This window comes from Lactuca serriola, chromosome 5 (genome assembly GCF_051521515.1).
Source record: "Lactuca serriola cultivar US96UC23 chromosome 5, Lser_US96UC23_V15, whole genome shotgun sequence".
NCBI lineage: Eukaryota > Viridiplantae > Streptophyta > Magnoliopsida > Asterales > Asteraceae > Lactuca > Lactuca serriola.
Window position 1 is genome coordinate 124,236,848 of NC_136412.1, and position 19,397 is coordinate 124,256,244.

The window sequence follows — 19,397 nt, forward strand, 5'->3', positions numbered from 1 at the left end:
GATTCTTTTGTTTCCTCGTCCTTAATATGCGTGCCGTTAGACGTTTGGAAATAATTCTCCTCCTCTTCCTTTCTTCTAATATAGCATCGAATTGAGAGTGGCGGGTCTAAGTTAACCAAGGTAAATTTACGCATAAATAAGCCATGAGTTGTGGGAATATATATATATATATATATATATATATATATATATATATATATATATATATATATATATATATATATATATATATATATATATATATATATATATATATATATATATATATATCCCTATTGTAAAAAATGAATAGGTATATTCACCTATTGACAAGTGTCATACAATTAGAAATTCTCATTAATGTTGTATGTCACCTATCATGCTACTTGTCAATCAATTAATTATCAATTTTAAATTTTTCACTCTAATTACATTAAATTAATAATTGACTTTTCATTTTAAATTTCAAAGTTTAAATTTTTTTCGTTCTAATTATATTAAATTAATAACAGTAGATTAAAAAAATAAAATAAAATTAATACAGATTATAAGGTGATATAACTTCACGTATTTATGTAAATCAACTATTACAATTTTATATAACTAAAAAATATCTCTTAAGTAATAATTTATTTAAAATAATTGATTAAGAATTTTGATTTTTTAATATGAAAGCTTAATTAATTTTATAACTGTGGTTCTCACGGGTTATAAACTAGTGTGTATATATATATATATATATATATATATATATATATATATATATATATATATATATATATATAGGTGGGAGACTCATGTATTAAATGGGTTTACTTAAAAAAAATTAAATATGAAATTTTAACAATTTGAAAAGTTTGAATTTTTAAGAAAAATGAGAAAATTTTTGAATTATTAAAATTAATAATGCTTTAATGTATTAAATACATTACATATATAAATCATTTCTAATAAATACCTTATATATTAAATGTACAATTTTAATTTAATAAAATGAAAATTATAATAAAATGACAAGTGGAAAATATAAAATTCTAAAATTCTAAAAAGTATCATGTGTCAAAATGAAGAAGAATAGGACATGTGGCAGAAATTTCTTTATTTATTAAGGAAGATGTAACATTTGACGTTAAAATTCAATTTGAAAAAAAAAATTCTAGTTTCCTCACATAAATATTTTTATCTACTGAACTAATATTTAAAAATGAATAGTAATTTGAAAAAAAAATTCTAGTTTCCTCACATAAATATTTTTATCTACTGAACTAATATTTAAAAATGAATAGTAACTGAACTAATACTTAAAAAAGAATAGCAATAGAATATTACAATCTTACGGTACATGATTTTTAGGGGAATTATATAGATTCTCTTTTCCTTCCAAATTGTTTGGTGTACCTCTAAGTGAATAGAATAGTGTTTGTATTCATTTTACAGTGTATACGAGTAAGTAAGGATGATATATATATATATATATATATATATATATATATATATATATATATATATATATATATATATATATATATATATATATATATATATATATATATATATATATATATATATATATATTAGCATCTTGTTTAATGCTACTATACATGATCATATAGTTTAAAATAATTATTATATTTTATATAATTTAATATAAAATTATTATTTGATAATTAATGATAATAAAATAGTTATTTTAAACACTATATATTATAACTATTTAATTATAATTATATTTTATATAAATATAATTATACTTTACATAGTGTATAATATTTGCCTAGTGTATTATGTAATTAGGTGTGAGTCTCATGTATCACATGGGTTTATTAAAAAAAAACAATATAAAATTCAAAATATTTGAGAAGTTTGAATTTACAAGAAAAGTGATAATTAAATTATAAAAATTAAAGTGTTTTTTTTCTCTTTTATTTTTAAACAAATAATTTAAATAAATAAATAAAGAAAATTAATGAAACTTTAATTTAGTAATTTTGAAATTAAAAGGAAAGTCCATTAATGAAATTGATATGCATTTATTATTAAATTAAATAATATTTGGCATTTAATAAAATAAAAAAACCATAAAATGACAAGTAGAATAAAAATTAATTTAAAATTACCATAAAATTACATGTGGCAAATTGAATGAGAGTATAACAAATGACAAAAAAAACTTTCATTTATTAGAGTAGATTGGATCAAAGATCATGAATGATCAAATATACACACCTTTTTCTGTGATGATGCAACGTCTGTGCTTGGACCACCACCCTCCTAATTGTACATGTTAACAAAAAACAGATATTGAGATTCAAATCTTCAAACACTATTGAAAACCAATCTTGTATATTTTACCAAATCATTTAGAAATTATAAATTTTATATAGAAAATTCTAATAATAGTTTCATACCAAATTATATTATGTTCTATTAATTACATTATTATATTTGTACGTCAATTTAAAACTATCACTTATAAGCTCTCAACTAAATAATTGTTTATTTCAACATGTTGTAAAACTATAGTCATGTTTTAAAAATTAGCTTATAAATTAACTATAAGTTTATCAGTAGGAAAAACTACAATAAAGTCCCTACATATTAGCCTCATAATCGATTTAGTCCTTACATATTTTTTTTATTCAATTAAGTCCCAAATACCGGTAATCGTATTCAATTTAACCCTTTGACTCGGTCAACAGGTCATTCAACTTTCAAAAATTATATTTTTGGCCCAAATTTCAAATTTTATTACAAAGTTGGTCCAAAATTTATATTTTTCGCCCAGATTTTAAATTTTTTTACAAATTTAGTCCAAAATATACCATTTTTGCTCAAATTTTAAAATTTTATTATGAATTCATCCTAACTTTAGTTTTTTTTACAACTTTTTTTCTCAAAATTGTTTCTAATATGTTTTTTCTTTATAAACTCATATTTATACAAGAAAAAACATATTTTCACATAAAAATCTTATTTTTTCTATATAAAAACTTTTTTTAAAATGTTTTTTGTATATAAAATATCTAGTTATAAAAATAAGTTTGGATTATTTGTGTGATATCTCTTAAAAAATCAATTAAGAAATTAAAAGTAACCCTAAATTATAAAAACAAGTTTGGATTATTTGTTCTTTAATCACATTTATATGAAAGTTTAAACTAGTTACATTATATATTAAAGTTTAATATATATATATATATATATATATATATATATATATATATATATATAATATAATAATATTATATTTTATTCGTAAGAATTTTTTTAGGAAAAAAGTTAAAATCATAACTTTGATATATTTTTTTATAACTTTTTAATAAATATATTATCTAAATAAAACATATCCATTCATGACACGTGTCCGATCTAGGTTGTGATTTTTTATTGCCAATCAACCTCTTCTTACTTGGATTATTTATAATCTTGTATTTCCTTTCTTTTTTAATGTCTGTTATATGGAATATCGGTTGCAATTTATTATCGATAAGTATGTTTTTAGGGGAGTGAGAAATGACCAAAAATACAATAGCAACATAAATATATAAAATATTTTAACTATCAATAACACAATAGAATACTTTAACTAAAGTTCTAGAGAATTTACACATGAGTTTGGTTAAAAAAAATTCCTTGTGAAGCTCAACTCAAGCATTTTTCAGGTCTTTGAGTAATTTTTTTTAACCAAACTCATGTGTAAATTCTTTAGAACTTTAGTTAAAGTATTATATTGTGTTCTTGATAGTTATAATATTTTATATATTTATGTTGCTATTGTATTTTTGGTCATTTCTCACTCCCCTAAAAACATGTTTATCGATAATAAATTGCAACCGATATTTCATATAACATTCATTAAATAATAAAGGAAATACAAGATTATAAATAATCCAAATAAGAAAAGGTTGAAAGGCAATAAAAAATCAAAACCTAGATCGGACACGTGCCATGAATGGATATGTTTTATTTAGATAATATATTTATTAAAAAGTTATAAAAAAATATATCAAAGTTATAATTTTAACTTTTTTCTTTAAAAAATTCTTACGAATAAAATATAATATTATTATATTATATACATTTTAAACTTTCATATATAATGTAACTAGTTTAAACTTTCATATAAATGTGATTAAAGAACAAATAATCCAAACATGTTTTTATAATTTAGGGTTACTTTTAGTTTCTTAATTGATTTTTTAAGAGATATCACACAAATAGTCCAAACCTATTTTTATAACTAGATATTTTATATACAAAAAACCTTTTAAAAAAAGTTTTTATGTAGAAAAAATAAGATTTTTATGTGAAAATATCTTTTTTTTTGTATAAATATGAGTTTATAAAGAAAAAACATATTAGAAACAAATTTTTGAGAAGAAAAGTTGTAAAAAAAAACTAAAGTTATGATGAATTCATAATAAAATTCTAAACTTTTGGCAAAAAGGGTAAATTTTGGACCAAATTTGTAAAAAAAATTAAAATCTGGACCAAAAGTGTAAATTTTGGACCAAATTTGTAATAAATTTTGAAATCTGAGCCAAAAATGTAATTTTTGAAAGTTGGATGATCTGTTGACCGGGTCAAAGGGTTAAATTGAATACGATTATCGGTATTTGGGACTTAATTGAATAAAAAAAATACGTAAGGACTAAATCGATTATGAGACCAATATATAGGGACTTTATTTCAACATGTTGTAAAACTATAGTCATGTTTTAAAAATTAGCTTATAAATTAACTATAAGTTTATCAGTAAGCTAGCTTAAATTAACTTATAAGCTATTTTATAAATTATGTTAAACTCTTTTTAATTTTTACAAATGGCTAAATTACAATAAATTAATTTATAAGTTAGGTTATTTTTATTAAATATTACCTAAATGCTAGATGTATGGTAGATTTATAACTTTCATATTTAATTATTATTCAAGGTTTTTTTTAAACCGCATGGTTTATAAAGGTTGCTATAAAGTAACATATGTTCTTAGAAATTATGTTTATAAACAAGTTAACTTATGATTTTCCATTTAGAACTATTAAAATTTTTTACATCAAAGTTACTAAATATTTGTATGTTTTTTAGAGATATTGGTTAAATTATAGTACAACTTTTGTGTAACTTTTTTTATTATATCATCTACAATACATACAATTTTATGAAAGTATTTCAATATTCTCATCACATCATTGTCGCATCTTTCATTAAATGTTTACTTAATTTTAATTTTAAGATCTAGAATCCATTAAATATATATATTCATTCTTAATCACTATTTTATTCTCTCAATTAAACCCTTCTAATGATCATTCAGTTTCACTATGTCATCACCAACATTATTATTAAGCACACATTTAATAACCACGTTATTCAACTCGGATACAACTTGCATTTTAATTTCCCTTAAGGTCTAATTATGCTACAATCTTTTTAAGAAAACAAGTGAATTGTATTTTGGTTATGTAGTTTATAAATATACAAAATAATTAAAATGGTCCATGTTTGAGAGCTATTTACTGAAAGAGGTCATGTATAACAAAACTACACAAACAATCCCCATCTATGACAAAATTATAGAAATAGTAAGAACTAGAAGAAATTAATAAAATGGTCACTTTGTAAGAAAAATTATAATAATAATAATAATAATAAAAGTTCATAGTTAACAAAGTCAGAGAAATAATCTCTATGTAAGATAATATTAACAAAATGGTCATTAAGAAAAGTTTAATGAAATAGTTATTGGTCCTTATCTAAGGTGTTGTTTGTTCTTTTAAAACAAAAGCTCATAAAGTCTGCAGACCACCTCTGCAACCCTCTGCAGTAGAAGAGGTGGATCAAACGGCTGCAGACTGTAATAAGAAGCGTGTTTGTTTTTTAACATCTGTATGCTGCTGCAGATATTAAAAAAATAAAATAAACTGATTTTATAATCTGAAATAGTTTTTTAATACCAAAAATTTAATAATGTATGACATTTCGGCAAGAATTTATGATATTACAGTAAAAAAATAATGATATTTTAACAAAAAATAAAGATATTTTAGCATAAAATAATGATATTTCATCAACAAATTATTATTATTCAATATAAAAAAATCAACAAGAATAAACAAAAAAAAAAACAAAAAAAATATGAAATAAGATTTCAGCAATATATAATCAATATTTTAGCAAGAAAAAAAAAGGTTGGAAGAGGCAAACCAAGTGTTGCGCCAAGAAGAACAGTCAGAGAGATTTTTTAATCTGGAGACTTCTAAAAAACAAACAGATGCAAGATGCAAAGTATTGCGCGTGTGCTACGCCGCACAACAGTAAAAGGTATGTAAATATTTTTTTCAAAAAACAAACAACACCTAAGACATATTTCAAAAATGATGTATGTATTGGAAATATATGATGCCTTTGTGAGGTTAAATGTCCTCTTATTAAATGTTCCTATTTATTTTATTATTGAAGGATCATTACAAATCAAAATCAAAAGATGAGATTAGAAAAAAGAATTAGTGTTGTACACTGCAATCATTCAACAAATAAGAAGATGAAATAGAAAGCAATTTAATTTATTTTTTAATTATTTTGTTTTAAAGTATATACAGCTTATCTCCGTGTAGGAAATATGTGTCTTTGTTTCTTGCAAACATTTTTATTATTTTATCCGGTTAAAAACATCATCCCCAATAAATAACGATCTTTTTGTCATATATCACATTCTCATTTATTTTGTCACGTGTAATTTTGTGGTTATTTTAAATTAATTTTTATTTCACGTGTCATTTTATTGTTTTTTCATTTTATTAAATTATAGATAGTATTTATATTCAATAATAAATGCATATCAATTTCATTAATAAACTTTCCTTCTAATTTCAAAATTATCAAATTAGAGATTCATTAATTTTCTTTATTTATTTATCTAAATTATTTGTTTAAATTTAAAAGAAAAAAAAAACACTTTAATTTTTTTATAATTCAATATTTTCTCATTTTTATTATAAATTCATACTTTTCAAATGTTTAGAATTTTATATTTAGTTTTTTTTTAAAATAAACTCACACCTAATATGATTAGTAAATTATCATATTTTGTTTCAAATAATGCTCAATTTAATCGTATTAAACTATATTTTAGTAATTATATAGGATGGAAAATTACGATGTATTAAACAATAGCTGTTGTAGAAAACAAAATCATAAAAATAAATAGTATTCTATTCTGTCCAAATCATCAACATTTATTCAAATTCGATAACAGCATTGTCCAATACTTTAGCCGCGGATTTTACAATGATTTAAGTTTGAGATAGTTTATTACTTTTTGGACATAACACTGGCTATAACAAGAAAAAACATTATAAATGTCCATGTGGTTTCCTAAAATCTAAAGTTCAGTCCCTGTGGTTTAAAAACGTCATAGATGGTCTCTGTGCTTTCAAAACTTTTGACGATTGGTCCTTATTGCTAACTTCGTTAAGTTTTGTCCGTTAACTAAAAGGCATTTTCGTCATTTCACTCCCACAGGGACCATTTATGATTTTTTCTCGTATATTTAAAAAAAATAATATAATTAAATATATAAAAGCTCTCTCTCTCTCTCTCTCTCTCTCTCTCTCTCTCTCTCTCTCTCTCTCTCTCTCTCTCTCTCTCTCTCTCTCTCTCTCTCTCTCTCTCTCTCTCTCTCTCTCTCTCTCTCTCAGAACAAACAATAAGGAAGACCCACCGCCACCTGAAACCACCACAAATCCCCAAACAAAGACTTTATCTCTTCCCTACAACATATTTTCGAATCAACTCAGATGAACAGCCTTTGACCTCAAGCAAATTGTATTTTTTTAATTCTTTATTCCCTCAATTTTTGTTTTCTCCCTTTCTTTCTTGTGTTGATTTTTGATTTACACATGTTCCCAATTATAGATTGTGTCGGAGACTTGAGGAAACACCGGGAAATGCTTAAACGATTACACACTGTACACAGGTGTATCTGCACTTGGTGTCGTCGTGACCAGATAAAGAAATAGAGATGAACATGAAACCAAGAACAACAAAGAACATGAAAGATTTATCCCTTTTCATCTCTTTACCTAAATCAAACTTTATTTCCCTTCTATCATCTCTTCATTCACACAAAGACACCCGTTTTCAGTTTTATTCAAATTTAAGGTTCCGATTCAGACTTACCCTCTGCCGCCACCGGAGAAGACACACTGTAAAGGAGATCACAATCAATTATGCTTCTTAGATGCGTGCGTCTCATGTGCGTCCTAACAAGAAGAAGAAATCGCAACCCTTTTCTACGACTTGTTCTTAATCGATGAGGCGGCAAAAATCAAAGCTCCCTTCAATCTCTTTTCTCCTAAATCGATCGAGCTCTCATCTATTTCTATATTTCCTAAATCACACAAGGTTCGGTCCTCCTTCTCCAATCGATCGCAATCCTTCCCTCTTATCTCGAATTTGATGTTACAGTATCAGTACAGGGTCAGATTTGGTGTTGTAGATGTAGATAGTAAACCATGATTCGAGATTTATGTGTAAGATTGGCCACTGGTGGTAGTGGGTATGAAGGTGGTTGTCAGGGTGATAGATATGGTGTTCACTGGAGGTGGTGTGTAAGAATCCGCTCACAAAATGTAGGCTACGATGGTTGATTCAAGGCTTTACAGTTTCCACATTCTGAGAGAGAGAGAGAGAGAGAGAGAGAGACCTTTTATATATTTAATTGTATTTATTTTAATAAAAAGGATACAAGAAAACATCATAAATGGTCCCTGTGGGAGTGAAATGACGAAAATGTCCCTCAGTTAACATACAAAACTTAACGGAGTTAGCAATAAGGACAAATCGTCAAAAGTCTTGAAAACACAGGGACTATCTATGACGTTTTTAAACCACTAGGACTCTAAACGAAACAAACGAATGTATTTGAATGAACAAAACCATTTTACATGTTCGTTCATTTAATAAATAAATGAACATAAATGAATTGCCACGCAAATGGTTTACGAATAATTTGTTGAACGTTCTGTTCGTCTACAACTCTAACAATATATATATATATATATATATATATATATATATATATATATATATATATATATATATATATATATATATATATATATATATCTTCTCTAGTAAATGAAAGTTTTTTTTTGTTATTTATAACATTCTCATTTAATTTGTCAAATCTTATTTTTTTTTTGCTTATTTTGAATTAATTTTTTTTCATGTCATTTTATGAGTTTTTTTTTTCTATTTTATTAAATTGTACATAATATTTTAATATAATAAATGCAATAAATATAGTAATAAATGAATATCAATTTCATTAATGAACTTATCTTTTAATTTTAAAATTCTCAAAATTAAAGTTATTATTAGTTGGAAATTAATTTTTATCATATTTAACAAAAATAAAAATTAATTTCTATTTGAAGCCCATTAAAATGAAAAAGAAAAAAAAAACATTTAAAGTAATTAAAGATCAGATGAATGAAAAATAAAAAGAACGACTTACTTGATATTGAAGTGCAATTTCAAGTAACATCACGATGTCAGTCATTAACGGACGTTCTTCCAATTCTCTATTCAAACATTTATAAGCTATCGTGGTAAATGCTTCCAAAGATTTAGTATTTATTCCCTCCTTTATTTTATCACATATAATTTCGTTTATTTTGTTTTCGTCGTAATACCGTCGCACTAATGATGTTAGAGATTGAAGATTACCATTTTCATTGCTAATACACAACCTCCCACATAGCACTTCAAACAACACCACACCGAACGAATAAACATCTGACTCTTTTGTTAATAACCCTGTTTCTGCATATAAAGGATCACAATACCCAATTGTGCCAACAGTGTTGGAGACAAGAAATGTATATTTCTGATTGGCAGGACCAAATTTGGACAGACCTAAATCTGAAATTTTGGCATTCCAGTTTTCATCTATGAGGATGTTCGAACTCTTGATATCACGATGTAAAACTCTTTGTTGGGTCGTACCGGGATTATGGAGGTATGCTAGTCCACGAGCTGCCCCAATACAAATCTTTAGTCGTCTAATCCAAGTAAGATCATTGTTGTTGAGATTGATGTCAAGACTTCTCCTAAATACATACTCATAAACAAGGATCTTTTCGTTACTTTCGTCACAAAACCCTAATAAAGAAATAATATTTTCATGCTTGTGAAGAGAAAGCATGACTATCTCCTTCCAAAACTCAGGGTTTCCTTGCCCATATGCAGGATCTAGTCTCTTTAAAGCAACAACGGTTTGCCCCTTCGAATGAACATTAAGTTCTCCTTTATATACTTTCCCAAAACCTCCTCTTCCAATGTAGTTGTCATCTGAAAAATTGTTTGTTGCTGATTTAATAGCTTCTAGTGGTATCATAAGTTTTTTAAACTTTTTTGTGAGAGGCATGATTTGGATGGTTGAAATATTATGGGAAACAAGGTGAACACAGCTTCAAGGAACTATAGGTTAAGAGCTTGAAGGAGCTGGTATTGTATATCTTTTAACAATAAGCAAACAACCACTTTGCCTTTAGAACAATAATTGGATTACGACAAAATAAAAACTTAAAAAATGTCGAATTTTAAAAAGTTTAGGTCCTTATAAGGCCAAAGGTGAATGCCAAAGGATTAAAAATAATTGAAATAATAAGACATATTTGTGTCTTTAGTATTATATTATTTTTTTGTTTCCAAACAGTAAAAAGATGACAAACCTAAAGAAATACCTCATATCTTAAATCCGGACATCATTTCTTTGGTAGGTGTAGGCCTGGCAATGGAGCGGGTTTTGATCCTGATCTGATCCAAACCCTTAATAATTATACGGGTTTGGGGCACATTTTTTGATCCGTTTACCCGTTAACGACCCGTACCCGCTAACCCTTTTATTAAAAGGGTCGGGTATGGATCATCACCGATCCGCTCCGTTTATAACTCGTTCCATATAAATTTCAGAATTATACATTTATATTTTATACTTCCTAAATTTTACTTTAAAATCCAATCGAAAGTTCAAAGAGAAAAAGCCAAAGACTAAACTGTTTTTACATAGGACTCGAGGACTAAACTGTTTTTACATAAGACTCAACTTTTAGACTTCCGGTCTTCTCCCAATAATCATGATGTCATTTCATTTATATTTCATCATGTAATCACCAATTTCATTTACAAATCAATAAAGTCATTTATCAACCGGAATAAAATTTGTAATTGTTATTCTCTATCAATGTAATCGATGGTCAAAAACTTATCGGAAGTAACTACAATAATGATTTTAATTCCAATCGAACGTCCACGAGTATGTAATGTGTATACTAAATTAACTTTTTTTTACATGTAATAAATGTGATTTTATGATTTAATTAAAATGTGTTTGATTATTCAAAAAACCTACGGGTTATGGGGCGGGTTTGGATATCTGTTGATTCGGTGGATTAAGGTATGAGTTTGATTATTCAAAACCCTGCGGGTTATGGAGCGGATTTGGATCGAATTTTGAAATTTGTTAAAAGGGTTTGGATCAAGGTTGATTCGCTCCAAACCCGACCCATTGTCAGGTCTAGGTAGGTGACATGTTTTAACTTTTTATTAATGTTTTTATCATGTTTACGGTTGCTTAAAGTTTGGCAATGTAAAAGAGGCTTTCACACACAGACTGCTTCGTCTTAGTTCGTAATTTCGTATCGAATTAATGATGGACAAAAATATGTCGTATCCTCTATCGTGACTAATTTTTTACGACAAAATCACTAAAATCAACAACGAATAATCTGGTACATAATATATTCCAACACCCACCACACCAAGTTTTTAACAACGAATAATCTGGTAAATTGTAGTTGGGTTGGAACTGTTGGGTGAGGTATGGGTTGTTGTACGCTGAAAAATGTGTTGGAATTGGGTCATGGAAGTTTTGAGGTTATAGGGTAAACGGCGGGTTTGTTGCAAGTGGTTGGTTTGTTGTTATTGGTGTTGTGTGATTGTTGTGAACGGGGTTGTGTGGAGGATGGTGGTTTATTCGCCGGCGGTTTGATTTACCAATGGTGGCATCGCTTGCGTGAAAACAATGACTCCACCGGGGGTTTGTACGACCAGCGGTGTCATGTTATTGAAAATTGACGTTGCTTAATGGTTGTGGAACGGAAAATTTTGTGGCGGCCTATTCGCGAACGGTATCACTTATTCCAATCTTGGCCTCCAAAGTTCACTCATCGGGATGCTGATCGTCGTTGGGTCACTGGATTGCGTCGGATTAGTCACGACGGTTGTCAACTGGTGTAATGTGGTAATGGGAGTGATGTCTAGTTCTAACGACATCATGGATCTGATTGGGCTTCTCGACGTTTTGCTAGTTTCGCCGGTATTTTCAGTTGTCATCTTCAAGTTTGATGATGTGCGGTTTTTGGTTATCTGTTGTCACACATCGGATGGGGCCAAATGATGCGACCTGGGTTTTCGATTGATAGATGCGGTGGTTCTTAGTGGCTACAAGGTGCTTCTGATCGCTTTGGAAGACCTGCGAGGTCGCAACATGGAAAAGTCGTCGGCCGTTCTCCGGGAGAAGCTCCCGGGAAATCGCTCTGACGGTCAAGTCAGCGACTGAAACTGAACTGAGAGTGTATGGTAAGAGTTAGGAGAGTGTGGCTTACTGTTTGAGGTGGCAGATGAGGCCTTTTATACTGAGACCTCCTACGAGTCTATATGGAGGACAATGTCGTCAGGTCCGACAGGATCTGATGCCTTGATTGGTTAATCGTGTTTCTCGTAGTGCCAGAGCTAACAATTGGTTCAGATAGTAATGCTCTGAACATACTCCTTATCACTCGGACCTGTTGGGTTTGTCGCGGAATGGAGGCGTCTGCTGAGGGCTAAACCTTCCATGCGGGGGTCCAGCTCTCGAGGGACGTCCGCTGGCACGAGACTTCGTCAGGGCAGCAATGTTGTGAGTAGCTTCATCTCACGGCCTGCTTTGAGGTGCCTTTAGCGCGACCGAGCGCAACTTCTAGCGATTGCTAGGGGCACATTATCATATATTTATCCAAATTTTCACTAGACCTAGAATACTTTAAGATGTTACTTAATAGAATAAGTTGCCGTTTAAAAAATAAAATAAAAAACTTAATAGAATAAGTTAATAATTTAAAAATCATAATTAAACATGGATATTTTAAAAGGATTAATATTTATACCTCACAAAAACACAAAATATTATACCTCACCAAACACCAAAGATCTATAATTAAGTTGTCATTAAAAAGTTTGTCTTTTTTGAAGTTTAATTTCGATAGATGTATCTGCACATCCTCAAATAATATTTATTTTACTCTTTTAAATTCATGTATTTCATCTCTGTTTAAACGTAACATAGAAATCTTATTAGAGTTTAAAGTTTAAACAACTAAGTTTATTTTAAAATATATAATGTTTGTCTTTAACACCTTTAAACAATAAAACTCAATTAAAATTCAAATTGAGATAGTTTTGTGAGAACCGTTTTCAAACATTATATGTTGATTTATCCAAAATAAAATGCAGAGAAAGATCAAAGTTCTTGATTTTAAATAAAAATTATAATGTGACCAATAAGACTTCACTGTTGTATACAAAAAAGCGTTTCAAAATCCATGTTAAAGTATTATTTTTATTTTACTAATCACATTAATTTAGGATTACTTACAATCCAAAATACACTGTATTTTTTTGTTGACATTTAATATTCTTTTTGTTTACATAATAATTTTAAAAATATTCACACGTTATATTCCACAGGTTATAACCTAGTAATAAATAAATAGAATAAGAGCAACACCAAGGAACATACAACCATGTTGTCAAACAAGAACTGCTCATAAATATTTTATAATACGAAAAGCAGAATAACTAAAATTATTTTAAGTTTGTCTAAATAATAACTACACCATGTTGTCAAACAAGAAGACACATGACTATCATCTTACAGCTAATATCCATGATAAGCAGCTATTAATAATAATAATAACAAAAATTAGCAAATTTGATTTAAGTTTTATCAAAAGGATAATGATTTCAAAGAGAATCATTTGTTAAACTTCCTACATGAATTCTTTGAGGTCCTAAATGGTTATTTGCATGAAACTGGTCTGAAAAGTTCATAGGAAGGAGTGTTCTTGATTCATCCGAAATAGCTTCTGATCTTTTTGCAGGAATTTGATCACAATTTTCCATATTACATGTGACATGATTCTCTAGCTGTTTTGATCAAAACACATCCTGTGAAAAAATGCTCAACAATGACATCTTTAGAAAATATGTCTATCTTTCCATTTGTGCCAAAAATGCCCCTCTTTCTCTTTTGTCAATAAGCATAGTTTCTCAAAATTCAACTAATATTATTACCTAAAGAAAGACAAAGCAAAGATTATTTATGCATACATACCTTTTCCTTTTCACATTGGTCATCGGTTTTGTTATGATGAAAATAAGCATGAGTCGATGTTCTTAGTGGCATGTTATTGTTGTCTGAATTGTTTAAGCCATGATCAAAACATGATGATGATGATGATGTGTAAAACATGTGGCTTATTGCAGCTCTGAGCCGTTGATTTCTTTGAGAATAGAAAATCTTGGTTGCAAGTGGTGCTGGAACACCAGATATTCCTGCATCATAAACATCAATTGGACAACATTTTTTTTAAGAGGACAAGGGTATTTACGTCTTTTACACAAACAAGAGATGGATTCCATGTTTTTGGGTGGGACAAAATAAAAATAATTTTTGTCCTAATGACAAGCTTACTAGTTTCTAGGGCTATTTTCACCGATGTAGATGAGGAGGGCATTTATGTCTTTTACAATAACAAGCTATCAAGAGTAGCTGTTTTCACTGATGTGGATGAGGGCATTTACGTCCATCTTGTTCCATAAATGTGTGGGACAAAAAATTAGCAATTTTTTTTTCACCACGGGTTAATTTTTACGATGAGGATGAGGAGGGCATTCACGTCTTTTACACAATTGAGAGATCTGGAGGAAGTACCCTAATGAACTAAAAGAGAATTCACCAAAAACATTAAATGGCACAATTTTCATTGCCAAATTTCAAATCCAAACCAAACAATTTATTTAAATAAAACATGGATTAGTAAAATACTAAAATGGAATTAGGACAAGAAGGAAGATACCTTTAACTTTTGCTTTTATAGGAAATGAAGTTGGTTTTAGGGTTTGTTCATCCACATGAGAATTTGAAGCAGCAGAATTAAAAAGCTCGGATCTTTGAGGCTTACTAACTTCTGCTACCTTCAAGTTAAGCTCAACAAAATTGCAGAAAATTATACGAACATACTTTACTCTTTTTACCAATATAGGCAATGTACTTTACTTTTTACACATCATAACAACAAAATAGCAATATATGACAAAGAAAGTACATTGTTATTATTGGGTAAAAAGTATAAGTATGTTGCTATTAGTAATAAATAAAAAAACATGGGGTTAAGTTTGTTTTATAGAAGGATACTAGAAATAGTATTTTGCAACTTCTTGCGTTCCTTTCTTGGAGGTTTCTTTTGGATAATCTCTGTTGTGTTGTCTGTTACTGAACTTAATGACTTGCAAATCTCTGTGAAAATGGAAGTGGAAATTACATAAATAATTTTTTTTTAAGATAAAGTATGTTATATGTATGTATGTCATATTAACATTTAACATAGCCTATAGTATATATTAAGGGTGTATTCCACAAAATTAGTTGGAAGTTGGTAGCTGGAAGCTAGAAGCTGAAAGCTTTTATTTGTATATGAGTGTTGGTAGCTGGAAGCTTTTAAAACATGTAAAATTACATAAAAGGGCTTATCTAAAACAAGAAAAATAATGATACCTGCATGAGTTGCATATTGGCTAACCTTCAAAGGTTTCTTGCAAGAATCACAACAAACCTACAAGTTGATTTTAAAATGAATGGGAAATGCATCAGGAACATGAGAATAATCAATAATGTGTGTTTTTGTCATTAAAAAAAAGTTATTTTATATTTCCTCTTTTACCCTTTTGAGGAGAGGGGGCAAAGATTTCAAGCAATACATGAAAAGAATACCAGAAAGAAAAAAAGTAAACTTGTTTGAAACCTCACCAAGATTAAAGGATCCATCATAGGCCTTAAACCAAATACATGCATATCTGCATTGGGAAATCATAATTTTTTGATAATAGATAATGAGTATACAAATATATTGAAGTTAAACAGAGTATTTCTCAAAAATCATATACTGCATGGGCTATTTTGTAATTCTCAGAACTCCTAGGGACTATATTGTAACATGCAGAAAGTTTAGTGACTGGTTTTTGTAATTTCAGAAAGTACAGGGGCCATTTGTAACCTTCAGTAAGTAAATAAGAAAAAAGATGAAATGTAATTGTTGTAATAGAAAGAAATTAAAGTAAGATGCTATGCTATAATACATAAATAAATGAAAGTACATTACTAGTCTTTTTATGTCCAATGTTCTTTTTGTTACAATAATGACTTATTTGATGGATTTTTATTGAATGAGTTTAAAATTTATATACATCCAATGTTTTTCTTCTGTTAATTTATATACACCCACATGAAGGTTTCTATGACCCCACAAACTATACATAATAAGAAGGAATTCTTGAATTATTTTCTAATTACAAATAATTAATCAAAAAATCTACCTTCTTCATCAAGCAAATTTACTTCATCTGCCTCTTTAAGTTCTCTTTGAATATACTGAGCTGCTAACTTCCAACAGCCTACATCCTCTGTCCAAAAAAAAAAGGTATTCAAGAAACTATTTCATATTAACACTTTTACTCTCTTCCTTTTCCTCTCAATTGAGTTAACCTAACCACACTATTTGATTACAAAAATTAACTTGGTTTGATCACAACATATGAAATGTATGAAATATTCCCACCCAAACAAACAAGAATTGATTTCTAATTTTGGATCCGAAGCTACTTAGCATCCACCTCTCCGAGTGATTATTATAAGTGGATCGCCATGGGAGAATGGGGTATTAAAAAAATAGAAAGTAATTAATAATCATAGATGATGATGATGATAGCAATCAACGAACAAAAAGCATATTTTTTGTCTCTACCTGCCATTATCTGCGAGGTGCTCCCCCCTTCCAGAAGGGTTGTCATTTGGCCACCACCGAGGGAGCATACCATTGAGACGCTCTCAAATGACCTGCAAACTGCCAAAAACTGTGAGATTACGAACAGGGATTACCCCAAATTACTGGACCAAAAGCGAAGATTTGAAAATTTTCTGTAAGGGAAAGGTATGCGAACAGCAAAAGCTGACATTGGTAATGAGAATTCATCAAAATGATAATTTAAAATGTGTGGACTTACGACAGGTTTACGGAAGTTGAAGAGGAGGAGAATGGCGTTTCTTTGTGTGTTTAGGAGAACCCATTTTGAAATCTTGCAGCAGCTTTAGGGATTCTAGTTACAGGGATGAAATCAAATGTCCTTTCCGAATGGATTTGCTGGTTGGGATTTGTTGTTGTTTAGTGATGACGAGTAGTTTTTCTGCAGGTCCCTCAAGTTTAGACTTTGCGTCCGTTCGACCCCTCTTTCGTTATTCAGGTAGTTATGTGTTTTATAACTTAGTAATCGTTTATATTATTATTATCGTGTGAACATGGACACAAACGTATTGATCTTTAAAACCGATTCAGATATATAATATACCCATGCAGACTTACAACTTACAACTACATACACATACTAAGGCCACGTTTGATAGTTTTTTTATTGAGAAAATGCTGATTGGGAAAGGCCTGTCTGAATAATTAATTCTAACTGAATAAGAAATCATGTTGTTTGATTGTACATCTGACTGAATGTGTTGACCGGTGCAAAATGAATATTTTATCCCTGATGCTCTATATAGTGATTGATAATAATAATAATAGTGTATAGAAAAACTTCCAGCATAATAGACATTAAATATATTATTTTAGGGATTAAAACACAAAAAGTCATCTAGCTTGCCGCTAAACACCATTGTTTGTATAAGGGAGACCTGTGTTTGTATAAGGGAGACCCGAGTTCGATTCTTGTAATGTCCATATACACACTTTTCCTCCTAGGGCTCCAAGGGCAAGGGTACTATTGGAAAGTTTTGCTTACTTTCTCAGTCAGTCATATGCCAACTTCTTTCTCGTGCAGACCTTACTTTTTGAGTCATACGCCCAAATTTTGCATATCAAGCACTTTCAGCTGATCGAGTCAGCCAAAAATGTCTGACCTTACTCGGTCACATATCAAATAGTGCCTAAAGTCTATTCACATAAACAAATATGTAATTTAAACATTAGACAAATCTATCGTTGTATTATTCAAAAAACATATTTAAAAATACATGTAACATCCTAAGTCCAGGCATACTTTGTAACCCTTAATCTTTCGAGCACTTGACCATTTTAGCCTTTATTGAGAAAGGGTGTTAATGAGTACGCGGGGCATACGCGAGTGTACGCTACACTCGCTCAGCGTACTCATATGCGTGTATTTGACGCGGAAGCCACCTAGTACGCTGGGCGTACTAAGCCTAGAGTGAAAACCCTAATTTAGGGTGAGTTCCCTATATGAAGGATATGATGGCCTCATTCCTGACCACCATTCTCAGAAAACAAACCCTCTTGTGCCCTAAACCTTCGTTCTTAGAGCTTGTGAGTGCCTTTGAGAGCCTTTAAGAGTCTTTGTGTATTCTTGAAGCGGAGGAGAAGCCTTGGAGAAGAAGGAGTGAGAGTCCAGGCCTTTGGATCTGAGCATATCTGAGTTGGGAGCTTCATATAGAGGTATAAAGCTTCAAGCTTTCTCACTCTTTTGATTTGTGCATCTTAGTAGAGTATTTTAGGGCTTTGTCCCAAAAGTTGGAGACTTTATGAGATATTGAGCTCCAGAGACTTTGATCACACCCCCCCCCCCCCCCCGAGTGTATTTAGTGGTGTAATGTCATAAAAATCCAATCTTTGACGTTGGAATCAAGCCATGCATGAGATATGAGCTTGTTGAGATAAGAAAGTGAGTGTTATGTGTGCTTGTGACCATATCAGCCATGCAAAGGCTTAAAGTCACTGACTTTATGGAGTAAGAGCTTTTAGGAGTCCAGATGTGTGATATGAGCCAAGGTCTTAACTGATTAAGACCAAATGAGTGAGAAAGTGTGAAGTTGGGGCATACGCTGGGGGTAATCCCAGTACACGCAACGTAGGGGTCGAACATCCCCGATGCCTGCATGGCAGCTGAGTACGCCCAGCGTAAAGAGCTGGTACGCGCAACGTACTCCCTACAGTTGACTTTTGGTTGACTTTTAGGGTTTGGTCAATTTGTGGACTATTAAGCACATGGAGGGGTAAAATGGTCTTTTTACCCT

General features: G+C 29.6%; 2 protein-coding genes across 5 annotated transcripts; both read right to left on the reverse strand.

The window, feature by feature from the left end:
• Nucleotides 1-2,111: 2,111 nt before the first annotated feature.
• Nucleotides 2,112-10,488, reverse strand: LOC145051209 (putative receptor-like protein kinase At5g39000). The gene is made up of 2 exons (XM_078999318.1): nt 9,498-10,488; nt 2,112-2,250 (listed from the first exon to the last, which is right to left on the reverse strand). The coding sequence occupies exons 1-2, from the start codon at nt 10,407-10,409 to the stop codon at nt 2,182-2,184; spliced, it is 981 nt and encodes a 326-aa protein (XP_078855444.1). The 5' UTR covers nt 10,410-10,488; the 3' UTR covers nt 2,112-2,181.
• Nucleotides 10,489-13,879: 3,391 nt separating this feature from the next.
• LOC145052927 (uncharacterized) lies at nt 13,880-17,564 on the reverse strand. Of its 4 annotated transcripts, none has more exons than XM_079000853.1 (9): nt 17,366-17,564; nt 17,107-17,198; nt 16,679-16,765; nt 16,113-16,159; nt 15,861-15,918; nt 15,501-15,602; nt 15,163-15,276; nt 14,418-14,638; nt 13,880-14,230 (listed from the first exon to the last, which is right to left on the reverse strand). In XM_079000853.1, the coding sequence occupies exons 2-9, from the start codon at nt 17,177-17,179 to the stop codon at nt 14,048-14,050; spliced, it is 885 nt and encodes a 294-aa protein (XP_078856979.1). In that variant the 5' UTR covers nt 17,180-17,198; nt 17,366-17,564; the 3' UTR covers nt 13,880-14,047. The 4 variants fall into 4 exon arrangements, with proteins under 4 accessions (XP_078856979.1, XP_078856977.1, XP_078856980.1 ...); XM_079000851.1 differs by having other exon boundaries at nt 17,107-17,205; XM_079000854.1 differs by having other exon boundaries at nt 15,163-15,273; nt 17,107-17,205; nt 17,366-17,563.
• Nucleotides 17,565-19,397: the final 1,833 nt, after the last annotated feature.

Excerpts from the sequence above, each read along its gene's own strand:
- LOC145051209 (XM_078999318.1), bottom strand. The coding sequence starts at position 10,409 with ATGCCTCTCACAAAAAAGTTTAAAAAACTTATGATACCACTAGAAGCT. Across the intron at positions 2,251-9,497 it reads AAATTGCACTTCAATATCAA|GAGGGTGGTGGTCCAAGCAC; the intron begins GTAAGTCGTTCT and ends ATGTACAATTAG.
- LOC145052927 (XM_079000853.1), bottom strand. The coding sequence starts at position 17,179 with ATGGTATGCTCCCTCGGTGGTGGCCAAATGACAACCCTTCTGGAAGGG. Across the intron at positions 15,603-15,860 it reads CCAATATGCAACTCATGCAG|AGATTTGCAAGTCATTAAGT; the intron begins GTATCATTATTT and ends CCATTTTCACAG. Across the intron at positions 15,277-15,500 it reads GTTGCAAAATACTATTTCTA|CAGAAGTTAGTAAGCCTCAA; the intron begins GTATCCTTCTAT and ends ACTTGAAGGTAG.